The sequence below is a fragment of the Manacus vitellinus genome, unplaced genomic scaffold (assembly GCF_001715985.3).
Source record: "Manacus vitellinus isolate BGI_N305 unplaced genomic scaffold, ASM171598v3 scaffold_2_pilon, whole genome shotgun sequence".
NCBI classification, from domain to species: domain Eukaryota; kingdom Metazoa; phylum Chordata; class Aves; order Passeriformes; family Pipridae; genus Manacus; species Manacus vitellinus.
This window is the reverse complement of record NW_021940208.1, coordinates 19,655,794-19,682,922: the sequence shown is the minus strand read 5'-3', so window position 1 is coordinate 19,682,922 and position 27,129 is coordinate 19,655,794. Positions and strand designations below refer to the sequence as shown.

At 35.1% G+C, this 27,129-nt stretch overlaps 1 protein-coding gene across 3 annotated transcripts in view; it reads right to left on the bottom strand.

Moving 5' to 3' along the window:
• NBEA (neurobeachin) overlaps positions 1-27,129 on the bottom strand; it is a 472,840-nt gene that overhangs the window by 87,704 nt on the left and 358,007 nt on the right. For all 3 annotated transcript variants that reach the window (XM_029960860.1, XM_018071249.2, XM_018071252.2), the window contains 4 exons: positions 15,251-15,368; positions 14,270-14,372; positions 8,782-8,897; positions 64-176 (listed from right to left, as the gene is read on the bottom strand). In XM_029960860.1, coding sequence (XP_029816720.1) covers positions 64-176; positions 8,782-8,897; positions 14,270-14,372; positions 15,251-15,368 — 450 coding nt within the window. The remainder of the gene's footprint in view (positions 1-63; positions 177-8,781; positions 8,898-14,269; positions 14,373-15,250; positions 15,369-27,129) is intronic.

Sequence of the window (27,129 nt, the reverse complement as noted above, 5' to 3'; positions counted from 1 at the left end):
CATAAAACAAAATCTCTTCCTAAAAGGACTGGCTGACTGTTCTTTGACAAAATTGAAGCATACCTTTGAAAGATCTCTGAAGTTGCCTGGAAGGGTCAGGTCTAACTCTTCTGATTCATAGTTTGTTAAAACCCAAGGAAATACAGGGTATTGGTTCAGATCATTGTATGTTCGTCCTATTAAAAAGAAAGTTTTAAGAATTAGGAAACAGCGTCCACTTCTCCAGCTGGAAAACAATCTAGTGGTTACATTTGTTGCATCACATGTTCCCAGTTCCCACCACTTGACACAATCAGGTATAAATCTTCCAGACAAAAGCAGCCATTTAGATGTACTTATACTGAATCAGATGTCAACACAGAAATCAACATAATATAAAGAGCACAGTGTCTTTCAAGATCAGCTAAAACACACCATACGCCAATAAATGTTTTCTTTTTATATATCCATTAAGATATTTTTATAGCATGACTGTAGAAATTTAAAAGAACTAGACTATTATTTTCCTAGCAACTTTATGCAGTATCAGAGCTGGCAAAGATTAAATGAGACTCCAAACAGCAAGGGACTAAATTTGAGGTTTTCAAATCTAGGTCTATCCCAGATAGGCCATATTAACCCATTATTCCCTGTGGTTCTTCTTCACTGAAGAAGTGGTGAGATTCCACTGCAACTGTGGAATCAAAGTGGTGAAAGCCATGTTTGCTTTAACACTATTTTGTAATCACTTTGAAAATAAAAAACATTTCTCCTCCCTAAAAGACAGTGCTGACCGTCCCAGGCCACTCTTTTCAATCATGAAAGAAGCCTTGCTATCATCCCAGCAGCTCAATTGTGCAAAAACCACCTTTAGATACCATTTCAAAGAACAACCTGTAACTGCAATAAACTGAAAAATATGAATTTGTCACTAAGAAAAATGTGTTGGGAAAGGCAGCTATTTCTGTGCTCTCTGGTATTTAGTAGACTCTAACATTTCACCGATAAGACAAATGAAATTTCTTAGTACAGAACCATCCACCCTATGAAAATGGTGAGAACCACACAATATGCAACATGAGTCTTTAGAAGCAAAATCCGGTCATAAATACATATATGCGTGCGTGTGTGTGTGTGTGTGTGTGTGTGTGTGTGTCTGTTTATGTAATATAATTAGCAGACTGAAATAATCCAGGTTAACAATTCCCAGTCCTGCAGTAGATTTACAGCTCTGTTTTACTAACTGCTTCCTTGCAGATTCTGGACAGATTCCTGGGGTACAAAACCCAGCACAGGAAAACACAGGCTTCCTTGTTCTGAGTTGCAGTTGCAATTCTCCACAAAAATCATTTCTGCTTTAATGAAATGTGAAACTCACTGCTCTACAAACCCCTTATTTTTTTCAATAGAAGTTGCTGAACAAAAAGCATGTTTCTACTTTGTACATAGCTTCACTGAATACAGGAAAAGTGCATACTGTTAATAACTGTGTGTCCTCATTTTTACACTTTGAACACATAGATGTTCACAAGAATATAAAAAACAATGAGGTGCAAATACGACTTTGATACAAATGCAGTGCCAGCACTGTGCACTACACACACAAAGATGGATAGAAACAAAACCACTCCTTTAATAACAGCAATGAATGAATGAATGAATGCAAAATGACTCTTAGACAGAACAAGAATGTACCAAACAACTAAACCAAGAAATATACCAGATTTTATCCATATAAGGGTGGAAAAGGAAAGATATTCTCTGGCAGAATATTAATTCTTTTAGATTTTAGGGAGAGCACTCTATGTGTCTTGAAGAAAGACAATTCTGCCTCATTTTCCACATACATCAAGTCGGAATATTATTTTCCTCTTTGGTAAGGGTTTAATTACAAATGTCTTGTAAAGTTTCTTGAGATTATCAAAGTTAGAGTTCTATAAAATATGGCCTCTATAAAACTATAGCTTCACACAATAAGAGTTTTTCTCACCATCAGAATCCTTAATTAACAGAGGAGTGTGCAAAAGCTTCCACAACAGAAAGACATTTGTGTTTATGTAGACAGCAGACTAAAAGAAATTCGAGATTTAGGCTGAGATGACTGTAGTCTATTACAAAGCATAAGCAAAAATAAAGATTCTTCAGAATCAAAACTTCAATGGAAAAGAGTTCAGAGTAGCAAAGATCTTCAACTGTAACCACTTTATAGAAACATTTGAAAAGGTGAGAACATCCTTTTGCAAAATTTTGAAAGGAAATGTAGGGTTATCCAAAATTAATTTTAATTTCAAAACTGAGATTTTTTTCATATTGTATTTCATTTAGTTTTGATACTTATTTCATTTACTTCATATCAATTTAATTTCAATATTCAACCAAAAGATTTTGACTTTTTGTTCCCATTCCATATGGGAAAATCATAAATCTGTGATTAAGTCAAGAAAAAAAGCAATCCTGAGCCTAGCTGCTGTGAGTTCTTCTTTGTTGAGTGATTACTTATAGTATAGACATATGAAGAAAGTATCATGTGACATTAGCTCCATGTCAGAACACTGCAGTAACTCCTGTGTGCATTTTTTTACCCCACAATGAGAAATAATTTGAAGCGGTTTATCTCTCAGCTTAGGCAGGATAAATGGCAAACAACAGAGCCTTTGTGATTATGTATTTGATAAATATAAGCATAGTCTTGTGAAAAAATAAACAAAATATTTTCTTCTCTCCTACTTCAATATTTATAAAACATGAAGAGATTAACTACTAAGAATAGCTATTAATTTGTTTAATAAAAAAGTTAGTGATTTATTTTTATTAATAAAACAATTTTTTCTTAATATCAACAAATAAAATGGACTCAAGAACACGAACTATAAATTAAATTGTGAGAGGACACCAAACCTACATGGTAAGTTAAGACCATACATCTATACTTATCTGAGTGGAGGACAGTGACCTAGGCCTATAATGGGATTACAAGTCCATAGTTCTAAACATGCATAAATATCAGTGGTTTCACTTTATTAGGAATGCTGTTTTGATCAATTCTGGCTTCACAACTAATGATTTTCAGAATAAAGTCAGCAGATGAATATACTTAACCATCTCATCAATTGTCTGGTTCTTCCAGCAAGAATTATTTGGTTCTTTCTTTAGCTAAATAAATATAAAACATAAAACCTGTACCACTATCAGTAGGCTCTATACCTTTTCAGAAGCTTCAGATTTCCCTCAAGTAGGTTTACAGAGATTAATATTAAAGGCTGAATATTAAATATCGCAAGCCTGTGACACTAATCTATTTGAACAATAAAAATGAGGCATAGTAAATGAGATCTTATGTTTCTTCATAAAAAAAAAAACCACAAAAGTTTTTAATTAAACCATCCAATTTAATGTTTTTATATGGCACTTCAGTTTTGAAGGTAAAGCGAGCTAGAGACAGCTGACAAAGAAATTATAACTGCAATTCCTTGGTGAAAATGTTAATGACAGCAAAATATTGTTTAATTAGATGATTGCAGCATCTGGATTAACACTCTTTAAGAGCGATGTTCCTGTGCTTGTCTGCTTCTTCACACTTTACAGACATTTTGTCATCTCTAGGTCATTAGGAAAGAATTTTTAATGATTTTTCTAGAAGCAAGTAGTTCAAGTTACATCTAATTAGATGACAATAATAAGCCCAACACATGCAGTAGCTAAATATATACATAATTAACCAGTGAGGGCTTGTACATCACAGAGTAAAAAAGTGGAAAAAGCTAAACAGGCGAAAAAAAAGGGGGGAAGGGGAAGAAATTTATTACCTAACTGAAGATGTCATTTTTTTCCACAAACCTTTAAAAATAATATTCTTCCCACTACAAGAAATTGCTCACAAGAATTAAGGATGGAATTATTCTCCATTTCTTTTAAAAGCTGTGGTATATAGGATTTAAAAGACTTAAAATTCAAATAAATACAAATGCAATCACATATTTAATATACTACAATTTGAAAAGAAAAACTCAGCAGGAATCAGTTAAATACTGAGAAATAGACTTGAAAACTAGACTTCTAACTAAAAGAGTGAGCACTGCAACCATATTACAAAACGACTTCTTGTTCCCACTATTCTTGATCCCTTTTGCAGTGGTGGGATTACTTCTAAGTGCTCTTTTCAATAAATAATCTTTTCAATAACCTTGTAACTGAGAATAGTAACAATTACTTGTTTCCTATATCACCCGGAGGGTTCAGTTGACACATATGCTGGTCCCATGCAGAAAGGACAATTAGCATAATCATAGCTGCTTCCAAGTCTTCAAAGTAAAAGGATCCCTGAGAAAGAAATACATAGGAGGAGGGGGAAGGTGGCCAGGAAGGCTTGTCTACACAACCAGGACAAAAACCAGGGGTAACATTGAGGCTGATTGATAAGCAGCAGAGTGCAGCGTTTACCTCTGGGATGAAAACATGATGAAATATGCTTGAGCCAGAAAAGAGGGCAAGAAAGAGGTGAAGAGCCTGGAAACAGAATAGGGAGGTGAGAAGACTGAAACTAGAGGGCCAGAGAAACAGGTTGAAACAAGACGTTATAGAGTTTTGAAGATGGAGAGCGATTTTGAACTGAAATTGCAATGAGACATCAGGCCAACCAACGCAAGTGAAAATAATCATATGTACTTGGATAGGAAATAAACTAGAAAGAGAGATCTTTGAGAGCTGAAGTAGACAGTTATTAAGTCGTGAGTACAGATCACAGTAGAAACAGTTAAACTAAAAATGAAGTGTGGAAACATTTCAGATGCTGATGTAAAGATTAAAACAAAAGTCATGGAAAGATGGATATTTTCCAAAGGGACACTTTGGTATTTCAAACACGAAGAACATATAGGATAGGCAGGAGCCATTCTTGTCAGGATAAACATACCAGCAAAACGGGTAGAGATTTAAGAAGATATTCATATATTTATTTCAGTGGTTCTGTTGTTCAGAGTCCAAACAGTCTATGTAATTAACAGTATTAACAAGCAGGTAAAAGACTTCTTGTGGGAAAGGACCCATCTGCATGATGCCACAAACAAAAAAAATGAGCTGGTGTCAGAATCCTTAGTTCTGAACGTCTCTCTTGCAAGGCTACTGCTTCTTGAGTAATTTCAGAAAAGGATCACAAGAAAATGGGAGTGCTTTAATACTCTTTTGTAAGAACTAAATATTAAATAAACACCATTGTAAAAAAAAAAAAAAGGGAAACTACAAAGAATTAGCAAAAGATGCACTAAACCACGTTGTTAATGGACATCTACTAAGATGAGAAGGAAAAACAGTGAAGTGACCTTACTTATCATCTACTTACCAAGAGATAATCTACATTTTTTTGAAGTGTCAAACCTCCATATTTCTGACTAAGCTACAGCTCAGATATGCTGAATAAGTCAGTAGGAGTTAAATGGTGACATAAATAAAAAAAATTTGATGCATATATTTCTCAATAGCTAAGAACAATAATATTGTTAGAGAATAAGATGCTGCTTAAATAAAGTTATATTCCGAAACTAGGTCATCGCTGCCTACATGAACAATTACTGGCAAAGAACTTGCAATTTTTAAGAAAATATTTCTTATGGAATCTCATTACAAAAGAGTATAATTAAAAATGTATTTGGAAACTGGATTTCCAAGAAGAAAAAAAAGAAAATACACATCTTCACTTAGGAAAAGAGGTCACAAGCATACTCTGTATTCTATCTTCGCATACAAAATAGAAATTTCTGTATTTTCTTCTGACTGCTGAGGGTCCTGTGTACAGTGCATATAAGAATTTGTGCCTGTTTAATATAGATGTACATGGATAGTTATCAAAACAGTGTATATAACTCTTATCAAAACTAGGGCAACAAGTACTAGAGGTACTTTGCTTCCAGTACTGTATTTCTGATAGAGTTATTAGTTTTTCTAGTGCTTCATCAGAAAACATCTATTTCTTGTAAAGGGAATATTTTTGAGGAATGCTTTTCAACAGAAGACTTACAGAAAATACAGGCACAGCTGTAAAAGCAGCAGTGTCATTCAGGCTGCCTGCAGTTTCCCAGATCTCAGGCTGTGGTGGTACTATGCCATGCAATAGTGGAGCAATCGGCTTGGGGATGTGAGAACTTTTAGGCTGTCTAACACATATTTAGGTTTTGAAGCTTTCTTCCCTATGATTGGACTTGGAGCTCAGGTGCACTCCATTGTGGGTGGGTTTCTGGTTTGCCAGGAGCTTTATGATGAGATTCTTTGCAATGCTCCCAAGTTCTTAATGAGTTTTTGGAAGTCAGCTACCTAGATGAAGTACAGACTTCATTAGAATAGAAAACTAGATTGATCTTCCAAAAAAATAACTTGAGGGGATTTTTGCTTCTGTCAAAAAGTCAGACAACTTTGGGGTTTGTTCCAAACTGCAATAAAAAGTTTGTTGTCATGTCTAGAATTGCCTGTTGGGTTTCAGTCAGTCTGGTGTGTGTCATTGGCAGGGAGTTCAGCTATCGAGGATAAATTTGATTATAATTAAAAAAAAAAAATCACGTACTGCTGAAAGATTTTATAAGATGGTAGGTAATGCTGTGAAATGAGCAATAGAGCTTATACAGTTAACTATGAGATTACATGAATCTATGAGATTTACCAGTATAAGACTAATACACATAAATTTGCTAGAAATTAAATGCTTTGAGTCAGAGAGAGACACTCCAAAGGTAGTGACCAATCTACTTTTCCAAATACAACACAAACTCATGAATATACACCAAAAACAACAAATAGTCAGTAATCCTTCAAACTTCGGCCATAGCAGGTGGTACCTAGAATGGGAATGTCAAGTCATCCTGTTGTAAGGCAGATGAATGCTACCAGATGACTTAAGAGAAACTTGTCTTGTACAACCACCCAAAGTGTTTGGCTATAAAACATGCCCAGCAGTATTAGTATTAAACAAAAGGTCAAAAAACATTTCTTTTGAGATCTCTGAGATACTCTGAAGGAATCTCTCCAGGCTGAACTTTGTTTACTGATGAATACTTTAGTGTGTCACTGCAATTCCTAATTGACTTCAGACATAATGGTGTCTTCTAGGTTTGGATGTTTTGGTGATGTACCTAAAAGTAAATGACCTTGAAATTTTAAACTGATTAAAAATGAAAAATTTATAAAAAATTGGCTCAGCTCTTGTGTACTGTCATTTAAAGAGTTTAGTCTCACTGCTTACAGAAAAAATGAATACATAAAAAGGAAATTACAAGCAAAGGACTTTTTTGTTGTTATTGTATTGGACAAGGACTGAGAGGACCTAGGCTACCTTCCTAGCTCTCCAGAAAAATCCTCCAAGTCTGGGTGAGGCAGTCAGAGAGCTTGCAAGGCTCTGCCTGTACTTCCTCACCACCAGAAGGGCAGCTGATGTTAAAGAGCCATGAAGCAGCTGGAGACAGGCCAATGTCCAGAGTCAGGATAGCAGCATTCTCATGGCACTGTGCCAGAGGCAATAAACGCTCAGCAAGGCTCCTTCCTCCAGCAGAGAACTGCGGAACTGTAGCTATAATGCTTGGGAACCAAGCTGGTGAGCCTTCATTGGACTTCACCATATGGACTTTCCAACCCAGATGTCCAGTAGTTTCAGGGACTCTGCTTTTTGCTTCACTGCATAAGGTAAACATGCCCTCAGATTTCCAATTGTTCAGTAGTAGCACTTCTGTACCACATCGGGATAATTTGATGACACATTTATTAATATCTATAAGACTGGATATATGGAAGATGACTACCATGCACAGCAGCAAAAGCCTAAAGGTTCAAAGCAAGCGAATTTGACGGCTCCTGAATTCTGCCACTGCCCTACTGGGCAGAATGCAGTGACTGTCCTCAGACTAGTCAGTGTAACGAGTGCTACTTTTAGGTTTCACACTGACATGTATCTTATATCTGGCCTGAGGATAACCTTGAGCATAAAAGTCAGGACCAAGTAAAGATGAGAATTGTAACACTGGAGTACAAAGTGATGCCTGGTGGAATTTAATTTGGGTTTCAAATTAAAGTTCACTGAAGTGAAATGTCTGAGGAAGGCTCTCCACGGGCAGGTTTATAAGCAGCATGTGTGCTACAGGCAGGAATCATAATAGTAGACAACCTCCTGGAAATTTTTGTATATGGTCTAAAAAACATTTTTACATTTAAAATTACCATAGGAGAGAATACATAGAAAAGGGAAAGGTGAAAGGAATAATATCATTGTGAATGTTTAATTAATGACAATTGCCAGAAAAGCTCTTCTTTTGCCAATAACAAATGGATGTCTACGGCAGTTATTTCTCATTTTAAATACCTAATCTGATATTATACTTCAGCTCAAAGAACTAAATGAGAAAAGATGCTGTAATCTAATCATACCACAATCCAGGTGACATCTGTACTAGGCAGAATACTGTTGTTATTCTGCTGTCTAGTTGCTGTTGCAGAGAATGATGAAGTAGTGAAATTACATTTTCCCATTATTATTTCCAGACACTCTCTGGCAATGGTTTGTTGACTCTAATAAAGCTTCAGACAAAACTGTCAGCAGAGGAAATGGCAGAAGGGGAGCAAGGAACAGCCTCCACAGCAACACATGAATCTAAAGTCTCAGTGATAGGTTGTGCATTTTCTGATAAAATTTAATGTGTGTGTTTCCGAATCTATCACAAAGCTGCAGCTGAATTCTAGAGGGATAAATGTATTCTATCAAGTCACGGTGCTTAAGACTTTGACAAACAAATGCATTATGAAGGATTAAATCGTCAGAAGCCTTACCTGCTATAGTATTGAGGAACATCAAGTATTCAAAGTTAGATATCTCCCGTCTCTGCCAGCGCTGAGTCATGTTGGAGGATTTATAAAGCTGTCGGGGTGTGGCCAGAGAGATTCTCCTAGGAAATACATTTAAAGAATTATTTTTTTAAGAGTCATCTTAAATGTTACGATGTAGGGTAACATAATGAGTGTGATTAATTTCAGATTCTCTCAGAGGCTTTTTTATGTCAAGAAGATACTATTACCTTATTTGAGAAATGGATAAAATTAGGAACTATATTTTATTTTACCACTACTACAGCATTGTAATAAATCAGAATAATATGTTGTGTTTTATTTTATTCTGAATCTGGTTAAAAGACTGGGAGTAAAAGAACTGCAGACCTCCTGGTGCCTGGCTTGTCTAGCAGGAAGAAAAGAGGAATACCAATTTCCTGTTTCAAAGGTATATATTGAGATAAGTTCATTAAGGTGAGTGAGTGATAGATTAAAGTGCCATATATTTCCATCACATGGGTTGAAGATATTTATTACACAATTTGTGCACCTCTTCTCTGGTCAGCTAACCATGATTCTTTCCTATATCCCAGTAAGCTTCAAGACTTCAATTTATAGCCTGGTTTCTGAAAGAAACAGGGTTTACTCAGTTATCTGCTCACCTGTTCATCTGTCTCTCCATAATGACTTCTGAATTGTATTTAATTCAAATTAGAAAGAGGAGCAGAAGCTTTTAAGATAATTTCCACACATTTTCTAAAACTTTCATGACTGGATAAGGGAGAGAGAATCAAACTACATGCCAAGGAAAAGAAAATCAGAAAACTTAAGCTCTTCTGCATTCAATTTGTCAACATCACAATAACCAAATACCATACACCAAGTTCTAAATTACCCATTGTATATACTGTCCCTGGTTGGTAAAATATAGGGGACTAGAGTCAGTCTAGACTAATGTATTAAAGAAAACAATCTGCAAAAAGTAGAAACAGGCTCATTGCTCTCAACTCATTTCTAGAGAGAATAGTTCTTGCCTGAAAAAAAAGACAAGAAAAATCTTTGGAAGGAGAAAATATCCTCAGATACATTTTTTTTACAGAAATTTAGATCTTATAAGTGTATCAAAATAAGGAAAATGTTTATACCTCTTAAAAATAACAACAACAAAGAGGGTTTCCAATGTGTAGTCTGAATTTGTTGAATTTAAAGAATATATCTAGTAGCACTTCTATAGCTTGTCAAGAGTAAACAGGGACACAATGCTTCAGCTTTTAGTTGCACACTAAGCACACTAATTGTACTTTTTCTAGACTCTGAATGCTGAGTATTTTCTTAAAGTTATATGCAAATTGTCAAATTGGGCAGAGTTTACAAAACTGTGAACCATCTACTTCTAAAGATACATGTACATACTTCTATATATGCACTAAACTCTACTTCCAGAGAAATTATGAGTATTGGTATGTGATTGGCGTGTACAGGCACAATTTTGTGTCTAAATTGCAAGTGGCCAGGTTGTCAATGTCTGCCATACTTCAGGTTACAAATAGGGCATACAGAAATGACCCTGCAAGTGTATTTACCCAAATAGCAGGACATAGGGTCTTGCCACATTGACTAGCCTTATGACTCTAGGATGCCAAAGGTAAATACACTTTACTAGTACACAGGAGGCAATACAAAATGTTTTAGTTATTTCTATTACACTTCTTATGAAACAAGTATCTAAAGAAATATTGGAATGTAATCATATTTTATATTGCATTTTATAGATTAACAATTAGTTTTACAGTGGAACTCTCAAAGACATATTGTTCCCAGAAAATTTTGGCTAACACTACACACAAATTAGTCAACACAGAAAATAAAAATACTAAGGAGCTCATTAAATTTACAAAGCATTTCTGTCACCAACTTTGTGTTCCACCCGTTCCATCAGTACAGCTTAGTAGCTGCTTTTAGACTTTATTCACAGTCTTCTAGGGAGTCTCAAAAATCTATAAACTGTCAAGTGCTGGACTTCACATTTGAATACCTGATTTGAGTACACTCTACAGAAAATCAAAATATACTAAAACACATCCTTATTTACTCCATATCTAAGGTGTTTGAAAGATTCACAGTTATTTCAGCAAAGACTGGAAAAAATTATGCACAATAAATTGGTTCCACGCCTGCTTGTTTCAGCTAACACAGGAAGACCCACTGTTTTCTGTTTTGCTAAATCCACCCAACTTTGATCAAACTATTTCTCAGAAATGAATGTGCTTCCTTTGCTTCTAGAGAACCATGAAACATCTACTCAAAATGGAAACTGCAGAAGACTCTGAAGTACAATGGAATGATCCAATTTTTCAAGTTTTATATGTTTAAATGTGTTTAGAAAAAATTTCATGCCATTTTGTTGAGGGAAGGGATGTTATATATTCCATATGTGGAGTACGACACAACTCTTTTCACAGTCACTTTTAATTTAGTAAGCTGATATTGAATATAGTTATGGCAACTCTCAAAATACATTTTTTGCAGCAAAAAGTTCATAATTTGAATTTCTTAGCTTTAATAACTGGAGCTATGGTTTTCTCTAATGCATTAACAGCTCACAGAATTTCAGTGAAGGTGCCAGCATATGTTTAGTGGTGAAGTAAGATACTGTATCTTTTACCAATTCTTTGATCTCTGTACACTTACAAAACCATCAGGCAGCTCACAGTTGGTTTCTAAACTTGGTGTTATCCTTAAAAAAAAAGGCATCAGTAAATTACACCTGAGGTGTTAAAACCCTCAAAAGTAGTCTGATAACAGCATGGTAAAAATGTGGATACTACCCTACCTATGTAGAATCACATGGACCTGCAGAAGTAAGTTAAAAGGCACAGCACTGTCTGCTCAGTTGTATCATTTGTCAAAGTCATAAGGAAACTACAATCAGTGTAATGTGTTTCAGGAACATTTAAAATGCATTTATCAAAGACAGACTAATTTGATTACCAAATCAGACTGAATCCTTCAACATGTGGCTGATTTTAAGGATGTAATTCTTTGTAACATTAGGCACAGGCTTGAACACTTTGTTGAATCAAAGCATTAGACAGGCTGCTGGAAAAGGTAGCAAAGTGGCAAAGTGGAGACTTGCTCAGAACAGCAGGTCTGTAAGGTTTCAGGAAGACATACCAATTCACCTGCTTCAAATACTTTGTGCCATTAGTGCATAAACATTGCTATTTCCTTCTACTTCATCTACTGCATCTTTGTTAATTGTAGGATTTCACAAGGAAAACTGAAATGCACTTGAAGTCAATTGTACTACATTAAAAGTAATTTATTTCTTCAGAATCTTTTCATCACTAATACAAGTCTTTATGGTACTGTATTTAACTTAAAATGACATGTTTATCAGAGTAATATCAGAGAGGAAATATTACTTACATAAATAAAACTTAAGAAATTAAGCAAAACAACCAGAAAGATCTGCTTTTGTTGAAATAAAGTACAGCCTAAGCTGGAAAATTGGTGATAAAAAAGGCATTTTAGCATAGTAGCTCCTTTTGATTACTCAGCAAAATTTCTCCCTCTCTTAGTTATACAAACAAGCATAATTTTAAAAATTAGCATGCCAGAGCCAACATATTCATAGGAAGGGAAACTATATTCTAACATCAACAAAAGATTAGATTAACTACAGAGCAGTTATAGAGCCAGATTTCCTCTCAATTATTCCACTGCAATCCTAGTGAAGATAATAATGGTATGTAGACAGGAAAAAAAAAAAAAGAAAAAAACCATGATTACAGGGTCTTTATTGTGCATAAATCATACCATGATTACACAAAAAAAAAAAGAAAGAAAAACAACTTCACTGCCATATGCCAGATCTATTCTGAAGGCTAGCAAGCCCATTTTCTATTCAAATTGAACTTTAATCAAAAAGGTATGGAAATAACTGCATATTATATTGAAGCTGAAACTTTTCTAAATAATTATATATCAACAAACTTTTTCAGACAATTATTCACTGAATAATGCACAAAGGATATGAATTTCAAAAGTAAAAAATGTCACTGTAGATAAGAAATTCTGATTGAGAAATTTGCATTTTGTTTGTGCTAGAACATGTGGCCATTTCTGTTTCAGAAAAGAACACTATTACTTTCCACATAGAGACAGCAATTCCTTTAGCTTGAGTATATGGAAGAACAATGCAAATATTAACAAGATGCGCTTTCCAAATAAATGCCCCAAATTCTCCTTGATCTCAATGAAAACTTGAGAAATCTGGCAGTTTGCCTAAAAGCTTCAGCACATTCAGGAGATCAAGCCTTAGGTACCATGAGACTCTCCAGCTCATGACAGGGAATGATGTTCAGCTGGGAATGAAATAGTTCTCCAGTTCTAAAAATGCTTTGACACTTCAAAGTATTTCCACATTTTGCAGTGGGATAAAACAAGGACAATGTGAAGTCTTAGTTTGTAGGAAATGACTTCAAGAAAGAGAAAGATACACCCCAGACATTACACTGATGAGCAAGTCACTGGCTTTTGACCAAATCAAGCCAAATGGATGTCTGAACCCAAAGCACCATATTTTGTGAATTTCCTGCTGCTTCCTCTCTCCCTTATATTTATTTATTCTTGTTTCATTTTGACCAGAAGTTAATCCTGAACCTAAAAATTTTTTCACCACATTTCTGCTGATACACCCTCAAAAACAATTTTGGGTCCAAACAGATATTTCTAAACAAAAAAACCCTAAACAACAAAAAAACAAATAAAAAAAAAAAGTCAGGTGGGAAATTTTCCCCCTCCGACTAAGTGAAGTACACATGAAGATCATCTTACATATCACTGAAATAGAAATACATTTATAATATAGGATTTCAAAATTTCCAGCCTTATTTCTGGTCATAGGCTGATTTGATATTGATGTTGAAAATCTCTAAGACTGATCCTTAGTTGGTCTTTCTAAAATATCTCTCCTTCTTAATTTTGGAAACAGAAGAAGAATAATGCATTACTAATGTATAGAAGCAATTTGGAAGTTGCAAAATAACCACTATGCTGATAAGCAGTTAAGTAAAATACACACACATTCATACAGAAAAAATTAATTTACATTCAGCAAACACAAAACCTAGTCAAGTTTAGTTCCACATCCTGTATAACAATCAAAGCAAGGATGAACATTTACCTATAAATTTATAAAATCTGACTGGAAACCAGACTTTGAAGAGATAAGGTGTAAGTTTTTTCACTGGAAGGTACTTATTTCCTGTAATTGGAAAAAAAATAATCTAATAATCTAATTTAAAATAATTTTACTTCTATCCCATACTAATAGGCCATATAGCAAGTAAAGTTTATCAAAGTAACCTTAAGAAGGAGAAAATCTAGAGTTTCATGGCAGGAATAATGTTCTAGGGTTGACATTCAAAAAACATCAACTTTATAAAATAATAAACACAAAATATACTAATTATTTTAATTAAATTACCTGGCTTGTGGCAAACCATAGCTGGTTCCTACTCCAACACGTGGTAAGCTGTACACGACTTTTTTCACTGTTGCTTGGTCAGGAAAATTAAACATAACAGAAGCTAAATGAAGAAAAGAAAATATGGTATAGGAAAACATTTGCAGAATGTCTGTTTCTCCATCTGCATATATTTTTCAAATGCTCTGATTTCTGTATGGGGAGAGAAGTCAGTTCCACTTTTATCCTCCTGGGGATCCAAGGTACAACAGAAATTCCTGCTGTACTTTATAACTGTGTATAGTTAGCTGGTTAACGTTTTGGCATTAGCTCTCCCATTTTGCAGAAGATCTGAGTGTTGTTTATTTCAGAGGAACCACAGCTTACTATTAACCCATATAGCCTCTTATCAGGCTGAGAAGTTGTCCAGTAGTTGGCACAGCATTTGGTCTTCTAACTGGTGCATTAAAACACACGGGGCCAAGGAATTGTTTAATTCCCTCCCCGGTTGAAATTAAAACTTACATCAAAGTTCCTCAGGGCAAAAGACCACTGACACACCTCACCAGCCACTCACCACCCACCAACCATTCATAGTAGCACATACAGAAAACTGAGTGGATCTATTTATTTATCATTTGGTACTTTTTTACTTTAACTCAGTTTATAATTAGAAAAGGAATTATCCCTTTATATTTTTCACTAAAATAATTATGGAAATTGAGAAGAGGGGTGAGACAATAGAAAAAGCAAGTTTCCTATCAAACATCTGAAGAATTTACCAATTGTAATGATGTGGTTTTGCAAATAAATTTCCCTGCTGCAGAGAAAAGAGTGAGATTGATCTATGTGATTGATTTTAACACAATTTGCACTGAATATATGCAAGAATAAGCATTATTGAACAGATCTAAGCACTTTATCGGAGGAAGCACAGAGTTTAAATTCTAAGATAATAAATAATTAGCACAATTTTATGCAACAAATATAACTACGACCTACTTCTGTTTGCCATAAACACTTCCAAAGCTGTGTTCTGGAGAAGATAACGTCTTGAAAAGACAGCCCGAATCTCGCTGAACATCCATTTTCCATGGAGGCCTTCAGTATAGGCGAGGACCTTTAAAGAAAGTCGAGGTGACAGCTATTAGCTGGATTTTTCAACAAAATATTGTGTAAGAACACAGGAAATTTTACCCATCCATGAAGCACAGTTAAGTTAATCACATCTCTTTAACACTTAAAACCCATGAGTTAAAACATGAACTTAAATGCTTTTAAGAAATACAATGAAGTATACCTGTTTTTAGAAGAATATTAGTAAGTACCATAACTTGATATTCCTAAAACTATTTCTCATAAGTCACATCAACTTCTTTTCCTCAAAAAAAACCCCAAACCCAACCTCTACAGGCAAGCACAGGGAAATGGACACAGTTGCAATCATGCTTAGCTGTATTTTCTTCCAACAGTGTGCATGACACCACTGTCAGTAATCTATCAGATAACAGATTTACTTCTGAGACTGTCTTATGCAAAGTACAACCCAAATCATATAACTTGCTATTCACACCCTGTTCAGGGTCATAAATTACAAGTCCCTCCATTCCATTAATAAATATAAAAATTAGCCAGAGCAGTATGCCAATAGTCACTTTTCTGAAGTTAATTACATTTAATATCCCAAACCATGAACAAAATTTAATGATTTGTAATTTTGCATTTTAAAAATAATGTGAAAATATTTCAAAATAAAATAGTTAAAAATTAGCATTGCTTTTCCAGTTTGACAGTTTCTCAATTGAATGTATTGATCTAAGACTAGATATTAATACTTAAATAATATTTTTCACTTTTCTTTCAGTGTTCAGGATGTTCAGGAAAATAAGGAAAAAAAGACACAATTTAATTAGGTATCAGCTTTATCTCCTCTGTGGATTACCATTTCATCAGTATCATGCACTGTAAAACAACCTTTTTCCAATATTTTTCATTAGATGGAAGGCTGCCTTCAGCCCTCCACATCTGCTCAGGTGGGTTATGCCATGACACTCCTACAAGGAGTCAACTGTCTGGAATAGGGACCCTCACTACACCGACCTGCATTTCCCAGGCTCTTGACTCTGCCTTTGCCTAGGCTGCAGTCACTGAGAGTTACTGCCTCAGTGAAAAAACCACAATGAACACCTTCACTAAAGAGAAATGCAAAAAGGTTTCAGACTGGAGAGACTGAATATCTCTGTTCTCCACTAGGTACATAGAAACTGTCAGTACACCAGCTTGCAATGCTCTATTCGTTCAGAGATCTTTACTTCCTGTAATCATGACCTACCCCAGCTTCTGAACAGGGAAATGTTAGAAAGACCATATGCTGCTGCTGTCAGTGATCCCTCATGCTTGAGGTAATGGGAATTGTATTCCTTCAGTTTTTTCACTGATGCAGCTTCAAGTTAGCAACGTCTTCATATATGGAAAAGCTAATTTAAATTTGTGCTCTTGGTGTACAACCTTTTTCTCATAACCATGATGAGTCTATTTCAGAGATGACAGTAACAACAGCAATAATACAAATGCGCTTCAGCACATAGAAGAGTGTTCAAATGTTAATTCTGTCCCTGATGGAAACTGGTCAGAGGAACACACTCATTCCCCTCTACTGTTCACATTAGAATAAATTACAGACAAAAATTAGAACAACGCTGTGGCTGATGGCACTGTTTCATTCAACTCAGCTCTCCACCCTAATTAAACACAGCTTGGAAGAAGGTGAGGGGCTTGATTTCTTTGGAGATCCCTCAGATATATGCAAGAAACTATATGCTCCTTCCATTCAGTCACAGGCCAGTTGTGCAATACTACCTCATAGGCTAAACTCTTACAATGGTTAAAAATCTGCATCTTATTTTTACTTTGAACTCCGGTAGGTCCCATGGTATCTTTGCCTGTGAGTCTTCTAGTATCAGATGACTTTTTCTTGTGTTGCTAATTACAGACTGGATCCAGTTACTGCTTAGCTTTCTCTTTGATAAGCTAAATAAACCAAATTTTCCCTGTTTCTTTTTTTTCATTGAGATCAGATGCTAGGATACAGCTGGTATCATGTATGTGAAATTCAGGTGGTTAAGAACAATGACCGTGAAGATTTAAGCACCCTCCTTCTTTGAATGTATTCTGATGCTATCTGATATATAATTTTTGTAAATTCACAGGTTTTTAACATATGGAGGAGGAAAGTGTTCAAGTTTAAAAACCTAAAATATGAGAACAGTCTCTTAGAGAGAGGAGTTTAAATATATGTAAGTGTAACCAGATTTACAGCAGCCAGAAGATTTGCCAAAGAATTAGTTTCTTGACAAAACACCATGCTTTGGGATATCACTTTTCATGTAAAAAATATTTCTAGTTATTTTTTCTTAAAGAAAAATGTTTAATACTGGCTATATCCTATGTATTAGCATTTTAGATGATTCACAGTAATACATTTATGATGTATTGATATATACCACAGCTTAGTTATTATAGATCAACACTAAATCAATCAATCATACACTGGTTGCCTTTTACTCCTTCCTCTATTTAATTAAGTATAAAGCAATTGTAACTACACAGAGGTACATTCAGCCCACTATGAAATGAATGACTTAAGATAGCACTCCAGTACAACAGCAGAACAGATAGGAAATCAGAGGAAAGGAAGGAGTCTATAATTCAATTACCGTCCTCAATTACACTCTTCTTAACTGTCTATTAGTTCTACAAATATCAGATTATCATTGCCATTATCAAATAATCTCAATTATTTCAGTATTTCTGTTGTATCAATTTCCTGTCTAAGATATACTATCCATTTTTGCCATTCTCCATAACATTCATCTAACACCATTTTCATGTGATGCATTAAACCTTCTGTTATTAGATATCTACAATTTACAGCAGATATAACCGACATTTTTGCAGGATTCTTTCTTGTTCTTATAACAGCCAAATTGAAGTAATTTAATTTTGCTGAATTTGAATCCTTTAAAAGGCTTATATAAATTTTTTTTCTTCCAGAATGATTTTTAGCATTTCATTTTCTCATATCACATGAATTAAGTCCTGGCTATTTTACGTGTTTTTACAGACTGTATGTATTATATATTTCATTATCTTAAAACATGGAAACAACCACTTCATTAACCAAAAGACACTGAAATTACGTTACCTAGTAATCTGAAGCCAAAATTACAATTTGCTTCATCCAACATTTCATTCTTTATACTTAAAGTCAGTGCTCCTTATCTTGATAGCTTTATGAGTTTTTCTCCTAAAAAAAGTCATGAAGACTTTTTGTCTAGGCCTGTTTTAATGGTTGAAACTTCATGACTAAGCACAGAACTCCAGATATACCTCAGATAAACTGAGATAAAAACCAATCAGCCAATATCTACATTTGACCCAAGCACACTTTTCAATTTTAATATTAGCTGCAGATGTTTGGTTTAAAGCACATTTTGCCTTGTAAAACCCTTTCACTCGCTCAGGAATATGAGTATGTTTTAAAAATATCAATGGGTCCATGGGCCAGACAACAAAAATTTGCTAGGATGCATTGCAGCAAGACGAAGCTCCCACCTAACAGGGGAATAAGAATTCTCTAAAACTCAGGATTCTGTAATATGGAAAAACATCTATTGGTGACATTTATTTAGATTAAATTAGTAAAGCAGTGTGGGATGCAGATGAAAAGCTCTACAGAAGAGAAGCAGAACCATTACTGCAGTGCTTTCCTACTTGGTTCAAATATGAAGGCTTCATTATTTTAATTTTATTTTGATGTAATCAAGATTTTTTTTTCAATTAAGAGTCAAGACATTTTTAGTAATAAATCTATATCAGTAATTATTCAATTATTTATAATTAACTGCTAATTAACAGTTGGAATTTTGAGGCATTGCATTAACCAGAAAACCAGAAATACTGCTAGAATGCCTGATAGATTATCTCCACAGAAGGAACACTTATGTATTGAGGCTTATTTTTGCTGCTTTATAGCATTTCTTAGTATCTCATAGCACCAGACACAGCATGCAAAAGGATATTCTGACCCTTTTCTTTTAATTGTTTTTGGAATTGAAATAATCATAAAATCAGGTGCTATTAAAAAATCAAGGAAAGCAACCAGTACAAGTGTTATTTATTCTCAGTTGTTAACTACATGTTATGAACAGTCTGTGAATTCTTTCCACACACTGTTGCAAAGAATTGTTGCATACTTCCTTTTTTAAAAAATAGCTTTTTTGGGTGATTCATTAATGCCTATGTATGTGAATTGAATCTGCCATTTTCAGTGCTAATTCATCATTTGTCTTTTAAAACCAAATTTCTGATTCAAGGTATTTCAATTCTAACCTGATTTCTCAATGAAAGTATCAACTGATACTTTTAACATTATTCAAGCTTTGTTAATATCTAATGCAAAACACATATATCCTTTAACATGTAATATAACTTTGTTGATATGTTCTGTGGGTTTGTTTTTTTGTTGGTTTTTTAAATTTCTTTTCAAAACACTAATTCCCTGATTTCCTTCATTACTCACTACCTTTTATAGTAATACTATCAAACAAGAGCAGTAAGGGACACATTTGCCTTGTACTTATCTGTAGTAGAACTACATTTCAAAATTCCCATAGATTATTTATTTTTCAAGTCTGAAAGTGATCCTCAGAGCCATGTTTTCTGAATAAAATAGCCATTTCCTGAAATTAAATGCATTTTCCTTTATCAACGACCAGAAAGACTTGTAAGAATACTGTAATTTTGGTCCTGAAGACACTTTTTCATTTTATAAAGACAGTCTGGTTCCGTGCTTGAGTGCAGCTACTACAATCTTTAACTTGGATGCCACTATTTTAGTTAGAACATCAAGGAAAAGAGCTCTGGCATGTCCTTAGTGTAGACATCAAAATCCCATCTATCTGTTAGATGGCTCTGCTACCTGGCAACATGGGGTATTGTCTTTGCCACATGGTAGATTTCATTTTCTTTTTCCTCTAGAGATGGGAGAAACTTCTATGAATTTATCCTTTTTTCTCCTTAATTTACCCCTCCTACTTCTTCAGCTTTAATAATTTCAGAAAGCATTCACTCTGCATTTCAATAGCTTTGTCTTGACTAAGTAAAGCCTTGTGGGTTGCTGTTGTGTCTTTGTAGCCCAACTCAAAGAAATGCTTCATACTTTTATTTGATTCAGAAGTCTGGAGACATATGCTTAAAAATACCACACTGTATATTCCCATTCTCCTCCTCCATCAGTCCAATTTAATTTTATTATTTTTTTCAAGTCTATTTTTCAGTGTTTTAAGGGTTCTGAATTATGTGTGCAGGACTGCATTTTTCATCAAACTCAGCATGTCTTCTTTAACACTGCCAATTTTAGATACAACTATTTTATTTATGCACTAACTATATTCTATGCCTTTTTTGTCTTTTTATTTTTTTAAACTAAGCTTGAAAAGTTGTATTTCTTCCAATACAAAATAAGCCCTTGTCATCTACATATACTGTGGTCTCTTAGTTTGAATAGGATTTCGGTTTGTACTTCATTCTTCATTCACCATCACCAATTTTTGGAAGACAGATTACCTGCAAGAGTAAACTGTGAGTCTATCTCATATGTCTCAGCCTTGAGCAGAAGAAAGGAAGAAATCTTGGTTCATTTCAGTTATGCTGAAGTCCCTAAACCTATGTTACCAAAATGAACAAAAGAAAAGCAGCCTTGCTGCTCCAGGTTTTCAGGTCAGGAGCTTGCACACAGATTTTCATGGCAGACATTTCTGTGAATGCAGCTACCAAGGAGAGAAGAGAAACTGTCTGAAGGTCCCTTGTCTGTCCTTGTCAAATGAATATTTAATATTCCCTGAGGTTGAGAAAGTGTTTTTTACAATGAAATTCTGTTCTAAACTTAAAAAAACCCCAATGTATATTTTTGTTAGTCCGACACTATCCTCCTCCTGAGAAATAACCAAACATTTGTGATGGGCATGAACTACCCAAAAAGTTCTGCTTGGGTCTTATGCCTCCATATTGTCTGGTGGAAACTGTACCTCCTGCTTTTAAGTATACAGTGAATTAAGAGGGTCATAATGAAAAAGCTGAAATCTTATTTGTTGTGTCACCTAATCTTTTTTGCATATGAATAAGCAGAAAATAATAATAATAATAATAATAATAGATGCCAAGGAGAGGAGGAAAAAAGACATTATCATTGTGGGAAATGCTACTAACCTTTATAGTTATATTTGAAATAGCAAGCAAAGCCATGCTTCAATCACAAAGCAGCAGCTGATTTCATATTAACCATTTTGTAACATCCTAGTAACCATAAAAACCACTGAACTTACCTGGTACATTCCCTACATCAGCATCTTACAGGATACTTCCAAATTTGCAACCTCAGCACTTAAAAAATGCCTGCCAAGAATCATAGAATTGTCAAGGCTGAAAGAGACCTTTAAGATCATCAAGTCCAAGCATCAACCCAGCACTGCCACTGTAACCCCTAAACCACTAAACCATATCACCCAGTGCCAGATTCAGATGCCTCTTGAACACCTTCAGGGATGGTGACTCTACCATCTTGGGCAACCTATTCCAATGCCTGACCACACTAACAGTGAAAAAATTTTTCCTACTATCTAATCTGAATATCCCCTGTGTCACCTTAAGGCCATTTCCTCTCATGCTCTCATACCACTGCAGGCATGGTAGAAGAGACTGGCCCCCACCTCACTGCATCCTCCTGTAAGGGAGTTGTAAAGAGTGATGAGGTCCCCCCCCCCGAGCCTCCTCTTTTTGAGACTAAACAAATCCAGCTCCCTCAGCCATTCCTCATAAGACATGTTCTCTAGTCCTTTCACAAGCCTTGTTGCCCTTCGCTGGACACACTCCATGGAGGAGAAAACATGGAGGACTTCACAAAAACAGATCACAGTGTATGGATATTCTTCAGAGTGCTGTTTAGAGCCAACTACAGAAGTATGGTTATGCATCTGTTCCAGGTACATAATAGGTATTCATAAAACAGTTTGGCATCATTGTATGCTTTTAGAGGTTAGAAACACATGAAAATGATTACTGAAAATTATTCTCTCCTGTCAGGGATTTGGATTTTCCATCTTCAAGAGTTTTCTAGCATTGCTATTTGCTTCAAGGAAAATGTGAAAATGTGAAAGCAGATCTTCATAGGTTAAGAAAAATGGCTCACATGCACATACAGCAAACCTTCTCCAGAAGAATCTAACAGTACAAGAGCTCACTAGAAGTACATGGCAGACTGCACGATTCCTTCATGTATTCTAAATAAAGATTGGGATGACAGACATCGATGGCATGGAATCAGACTCTTAGGGTTTATGAAATACTATACTTGAGTAGGTATTATATAATTTCAAAATTTTTAATGAAGTACTGAGTATGATCAACTTTCATATTTAGCAGGAAAAATAAGCATACACTGTAACTAGAGATATATCATGTCAAGATATCTAAGTGTAAAAAGAAAATACATTTATTAAGAAAATATATTTATTAAGAAAATATCACGTAAGTTCAAATAATGAAACACCTTGTATTTTGCTTTTCTAAAATGGGAAACTGAGAATGGAAATAGACAGAAAGGGCAAATCAAATTAATTTAATGTCCTAGTGTTTCATTGACTTCTTACTACTTTTTCATACATTTAAAACCACTGTAAGGACATCCCCTCTGCCTCAACTCCCACAGTCACACCGGAGTAAATACTTCTAAAATTTCATCAAAACACTATGCTATCATTTTTTCTTTGCACATTTTGGTCTAGTAAAATGTTCTCACTTTCTCTTTACATTAAGGTCGCTTTTCCCCTTCTTTATAACCAGCTTCTGTGTAAAATGTTTCTTTATTTGTAAGCCCTAAAAGCTTTCCTCCAAGTAGATCTTATAATGCTATGCTGTGCAGGATGAGCTGAGTATTGTGACATTATAATTTCTCAATTCACTTCAGTTTTTAAAACTCTTTTTAAGACTTTTTTAAAAAATAAATATTGGCACTCCTGTTTCGTTTTTCTCCTCGTCTTCAGGGATATAAAAAATGCAGATATTATTTTTGTGGTTTTGGGCTTTACTTCCTTGCCAAATATTCTCAGCTTATACTTCTACTTCCAATGTTTTTTTAAGCTTTCGAGAGGCCCCTTGTCTTGCAACATGAGGTTCTGTTCACCCAAACCTTTTCTAAATTTGATTTCTCTGGTCAGCATACCACTTCAGTATCTATTAAAACAATGCCTACTCAGCTGAAAGCAATAGATGCTCTTATTCCCACACTCATTTTCAGTCATCTGAAAAATTATTTGAAGTTGGTCCATTTGAAGGCCATTTTCCTCTTTTCATTGGCAAAATGGTTTTGCATGTTATGATTTTGTGTTTTAGGCAAGAAACTGAAAGGATATTGGGATTTTTTGAGAAGTAGTTGCAATAAAGTAATTAATGTTAAAAAACCCCCTGCTCCCAGCTATGGAAATGCTGCTGCTGAATGTTAACATCCAGATCAAATAATCCAAAGAGAATATCTTATGTATTCTAAATGTATTCTTTCTAACACTGATTTTGTGAAACACAAATGCATAGTTTTAAATATAAGGATAAGTGCTGCTGACATGGGAAAATATTACCTTGTGACAACAGAATTCTAAATAATAATTATTTTATCATTGACTTTATGGACATTGCACATCTGTGTGCCTTTGCCTGGTTTCCTCCCTATGCAACATGCAAACAGATAGTCAGTTTAGGCAACTCATGAAATTCCAGCAATAGACTGACATTCTTGGGAAGAATAGCATCAGGAAGAGGTAGTATAAGACATCATCAAGTTAGAAAAGGTAAGCAGAGGCCTTTTTTAGGCTCTACTTGAAGACAAAGCCAACAATTACTGTTCTAAGCAAAGGTTTCAGCTGATTTAAGGATTTTAAACCAGGAATAAAGCTGATAGTGATTGCTGGGGCAACAGTACATGTGGAGAAGTAGAAGACAAATACATTCTAGTGCCATAGAAAACTGTGTTAGAGCACGGCTCGACTCAAAACACAGGGATTGAGAAAACAAATAATGGTGCAAAATTCAAAGTGGAAAAGCTCAATTAGTTATAGTCAGCAACAGGATTGAAGCAGATTGTGTCAGTTACCTCACAAGGTTTAAGATGATTTTTTGTTAACTTTGGCACAATGGGATGCCACACTCAAATCTAGTGAGAAATGCTAACAGAACTGATGATTCCATTCTCATTCTACAGCTCGTGCTTAGAGAACAACCCAAACAGGCGAACGGTCATTTCAGTACTTAGACTCAAACTCCTCTGAGCAATTCTGCCCCAGCACCACATTCAGTGAAATGCAATCAAATTATTTCAATTAGAACTGCAAAAATTACATTTTCGGTTGAGAGTGCATGCTAAAATAGACATAAAATTGACAGGATCTGAGTAAAAACCTTTTTTTTTCAGGAATAAAAAATAGAGATCTTCTTTTCTGTTAGCTGGTTTATTCTCCTTAGCAAAAGTAAGGCAGTGGAAAGAAAGGACTCATAATATTTACAAATTTGATAAATGCTTGTAACTTGAAATCAAAGTGGGATATTTATTCATTAAATAGTTTTTTGACAGAAAATGCAGCTTTATTAAACTTGAAATATTAGTGAATTTCTTGTATTTCATAGAATTTGTGAGGCTTTTAGCTGAGAAAAGTTGCAAGACTAGATTCAAACACCAGCATGAAAACAAACAAGTTTTCTGTTGCCTAAAGTGAGAAGTTTGAATAGGTACTCAGATTCAGTTCCCTTCTAACTCAAAGATACGTGAACCCAAATGCACCCTTCCCCAACACTTTCATCTACTCCACCTCACCATTGTGCTCTCAATGAGCAGCTCTGAGTTGGATGAGTGCTCCTAATTGGTTCGGGATGGACAGTGCATGAGTGAGCTGCCACAGTTCTGTGTTGCCCCAAGGAAAGGCAGAGGGAAGCAGCTCCTGGCAAGCTCCTGCACATGTACAACAGGTTAAGCAATAGAAAGAGAAGCTCTCTGACTTCTGTCATGTTTCTGCAAAGATTGCAAAGCAACCATTGCTCATTGGTCATAATTTGCCAAGACAGAAGGCAACCTGATCCCTTCAAACATAGGGAAAAAGTGAAACAAGGCTCCTTGGTTTCTGATGGATTTGACCGTGCAATTATCAGAAAGGACTAGAAACTCGTGTTTCTCATTGTATCAAAAACTGTGTGGCCAGCAGGACCAGGGAAGAGATTGTTCCCCTGTACTCAGTACTGATGAGGCCACATCTGGAATCCTGTGTCCATTTCTGGGCCCCTCACTTCAAGAAAGACACCAAGGTGCTGGAGTGAGTCCAGAGAAGGGCAACAGAGCTGGCAAAGAGTCAAGCTGCGCCAGAGGAAGTTCAGCTTGGACATCAGAAGGAATTTATTCACAGAAGGGGTTGTTAAACATAGGGATGGACTGCCCAGGGAGGTGGTGGAGTCATCATCCCCTGGAGGTGTTCCAGAAATGACTGAACGTGACACATAGTGCCATGATCTAGTTGACAAGGTGATAATTGGTCAAAGGTTGGACTCGATTATCTCAGAGTTCTTTTCCAACCTAAATGATTCTGTGATTCTATGTTCTAAAATTGTGCCTTTGGTGTGCTTACTTCATCATCAGGATTACTAGTTTTTCTCTTGCACTAAGGATAAGTCATAGGACTCAGAAAAAGCAAAAAAAAATTGTAGGAATAGTTTGAAGAATAAAGAATGTATGGTATCCCTAAGTATGTGACATGTTCTTCCCCCCAAAAAAGCCATCATAAAATTCTCTAGATCTTTTTTTTTCCCCCGGAACTTGCATATATTTATTCAAAAGTGCAATGCAATTAAAAAAATGTATAAATGCTCAAATGTACCATATCAGAAGTCCTTAACATTACAGTAACTGAAGGCACTATAAGTGGTCCTAAGAAAACTCTAAATATTTGGGTTTTTTAAACATTTCCCATTTCCTACTAAACGACAGGTAGAAAGATAGTTTCATCTTCCTCTTTTTATAGATGTGAATTTAATGTCATACAGAAGATATGTGGAAGCATCTTGGATTTTAACAGTTTCACATTTGATTTATTCAGTGCAGAATGCATATGATTTAAGATCTGTAAGACGAAATACAATAGAACTTTTTTTCTACTACTAAGCCTAATTTTTTTAAGTTTCTGTTCCTAATATCTCTTCCTATATAATATTGATCAAAAACCAGTAATATTTGTTTTTAACTTAATATACAAAAGCTGTTTCATTAATCTCAACATTTAGGAATATAATCGGAGCAATTTCTACTGCTGAAATTTTAGCAAAATATTTTAAATTAATTTGTATAAGCTAAAAGAAATATGTTAATTTATAAATTGATATATATTTTACATCTAAAATATCCTCACCATCCCCAAAATTTCTGCATTACATTTTGTAAAATACAAGAAAAATCCTCAAGAAATTCAAAATTCTACAGCTCACAGAATCACAGAACAGGTCAGGTTGGAAGGCACCACAGTAGGTCACCTGGTCCAATCTCCCTGCTCAAACAGGGTCATCCTAGAGCACATGGCACAGAATTGCATCCACTCAGCTGTGAAGTCTTGGGTATGGCGCATCAATGACTTCTGGTGCCAGAATTTAGAGTAGATTCAGGGTTACTCTACATTATGTCACTTTATAGTGTTCCCAAAGAACAATTACACTATCTGTAAATAATGGTGAACATACATCAAAGTATCTTCATAATATATTGCCATGCCAACTAATATTTTATTAAACCACTT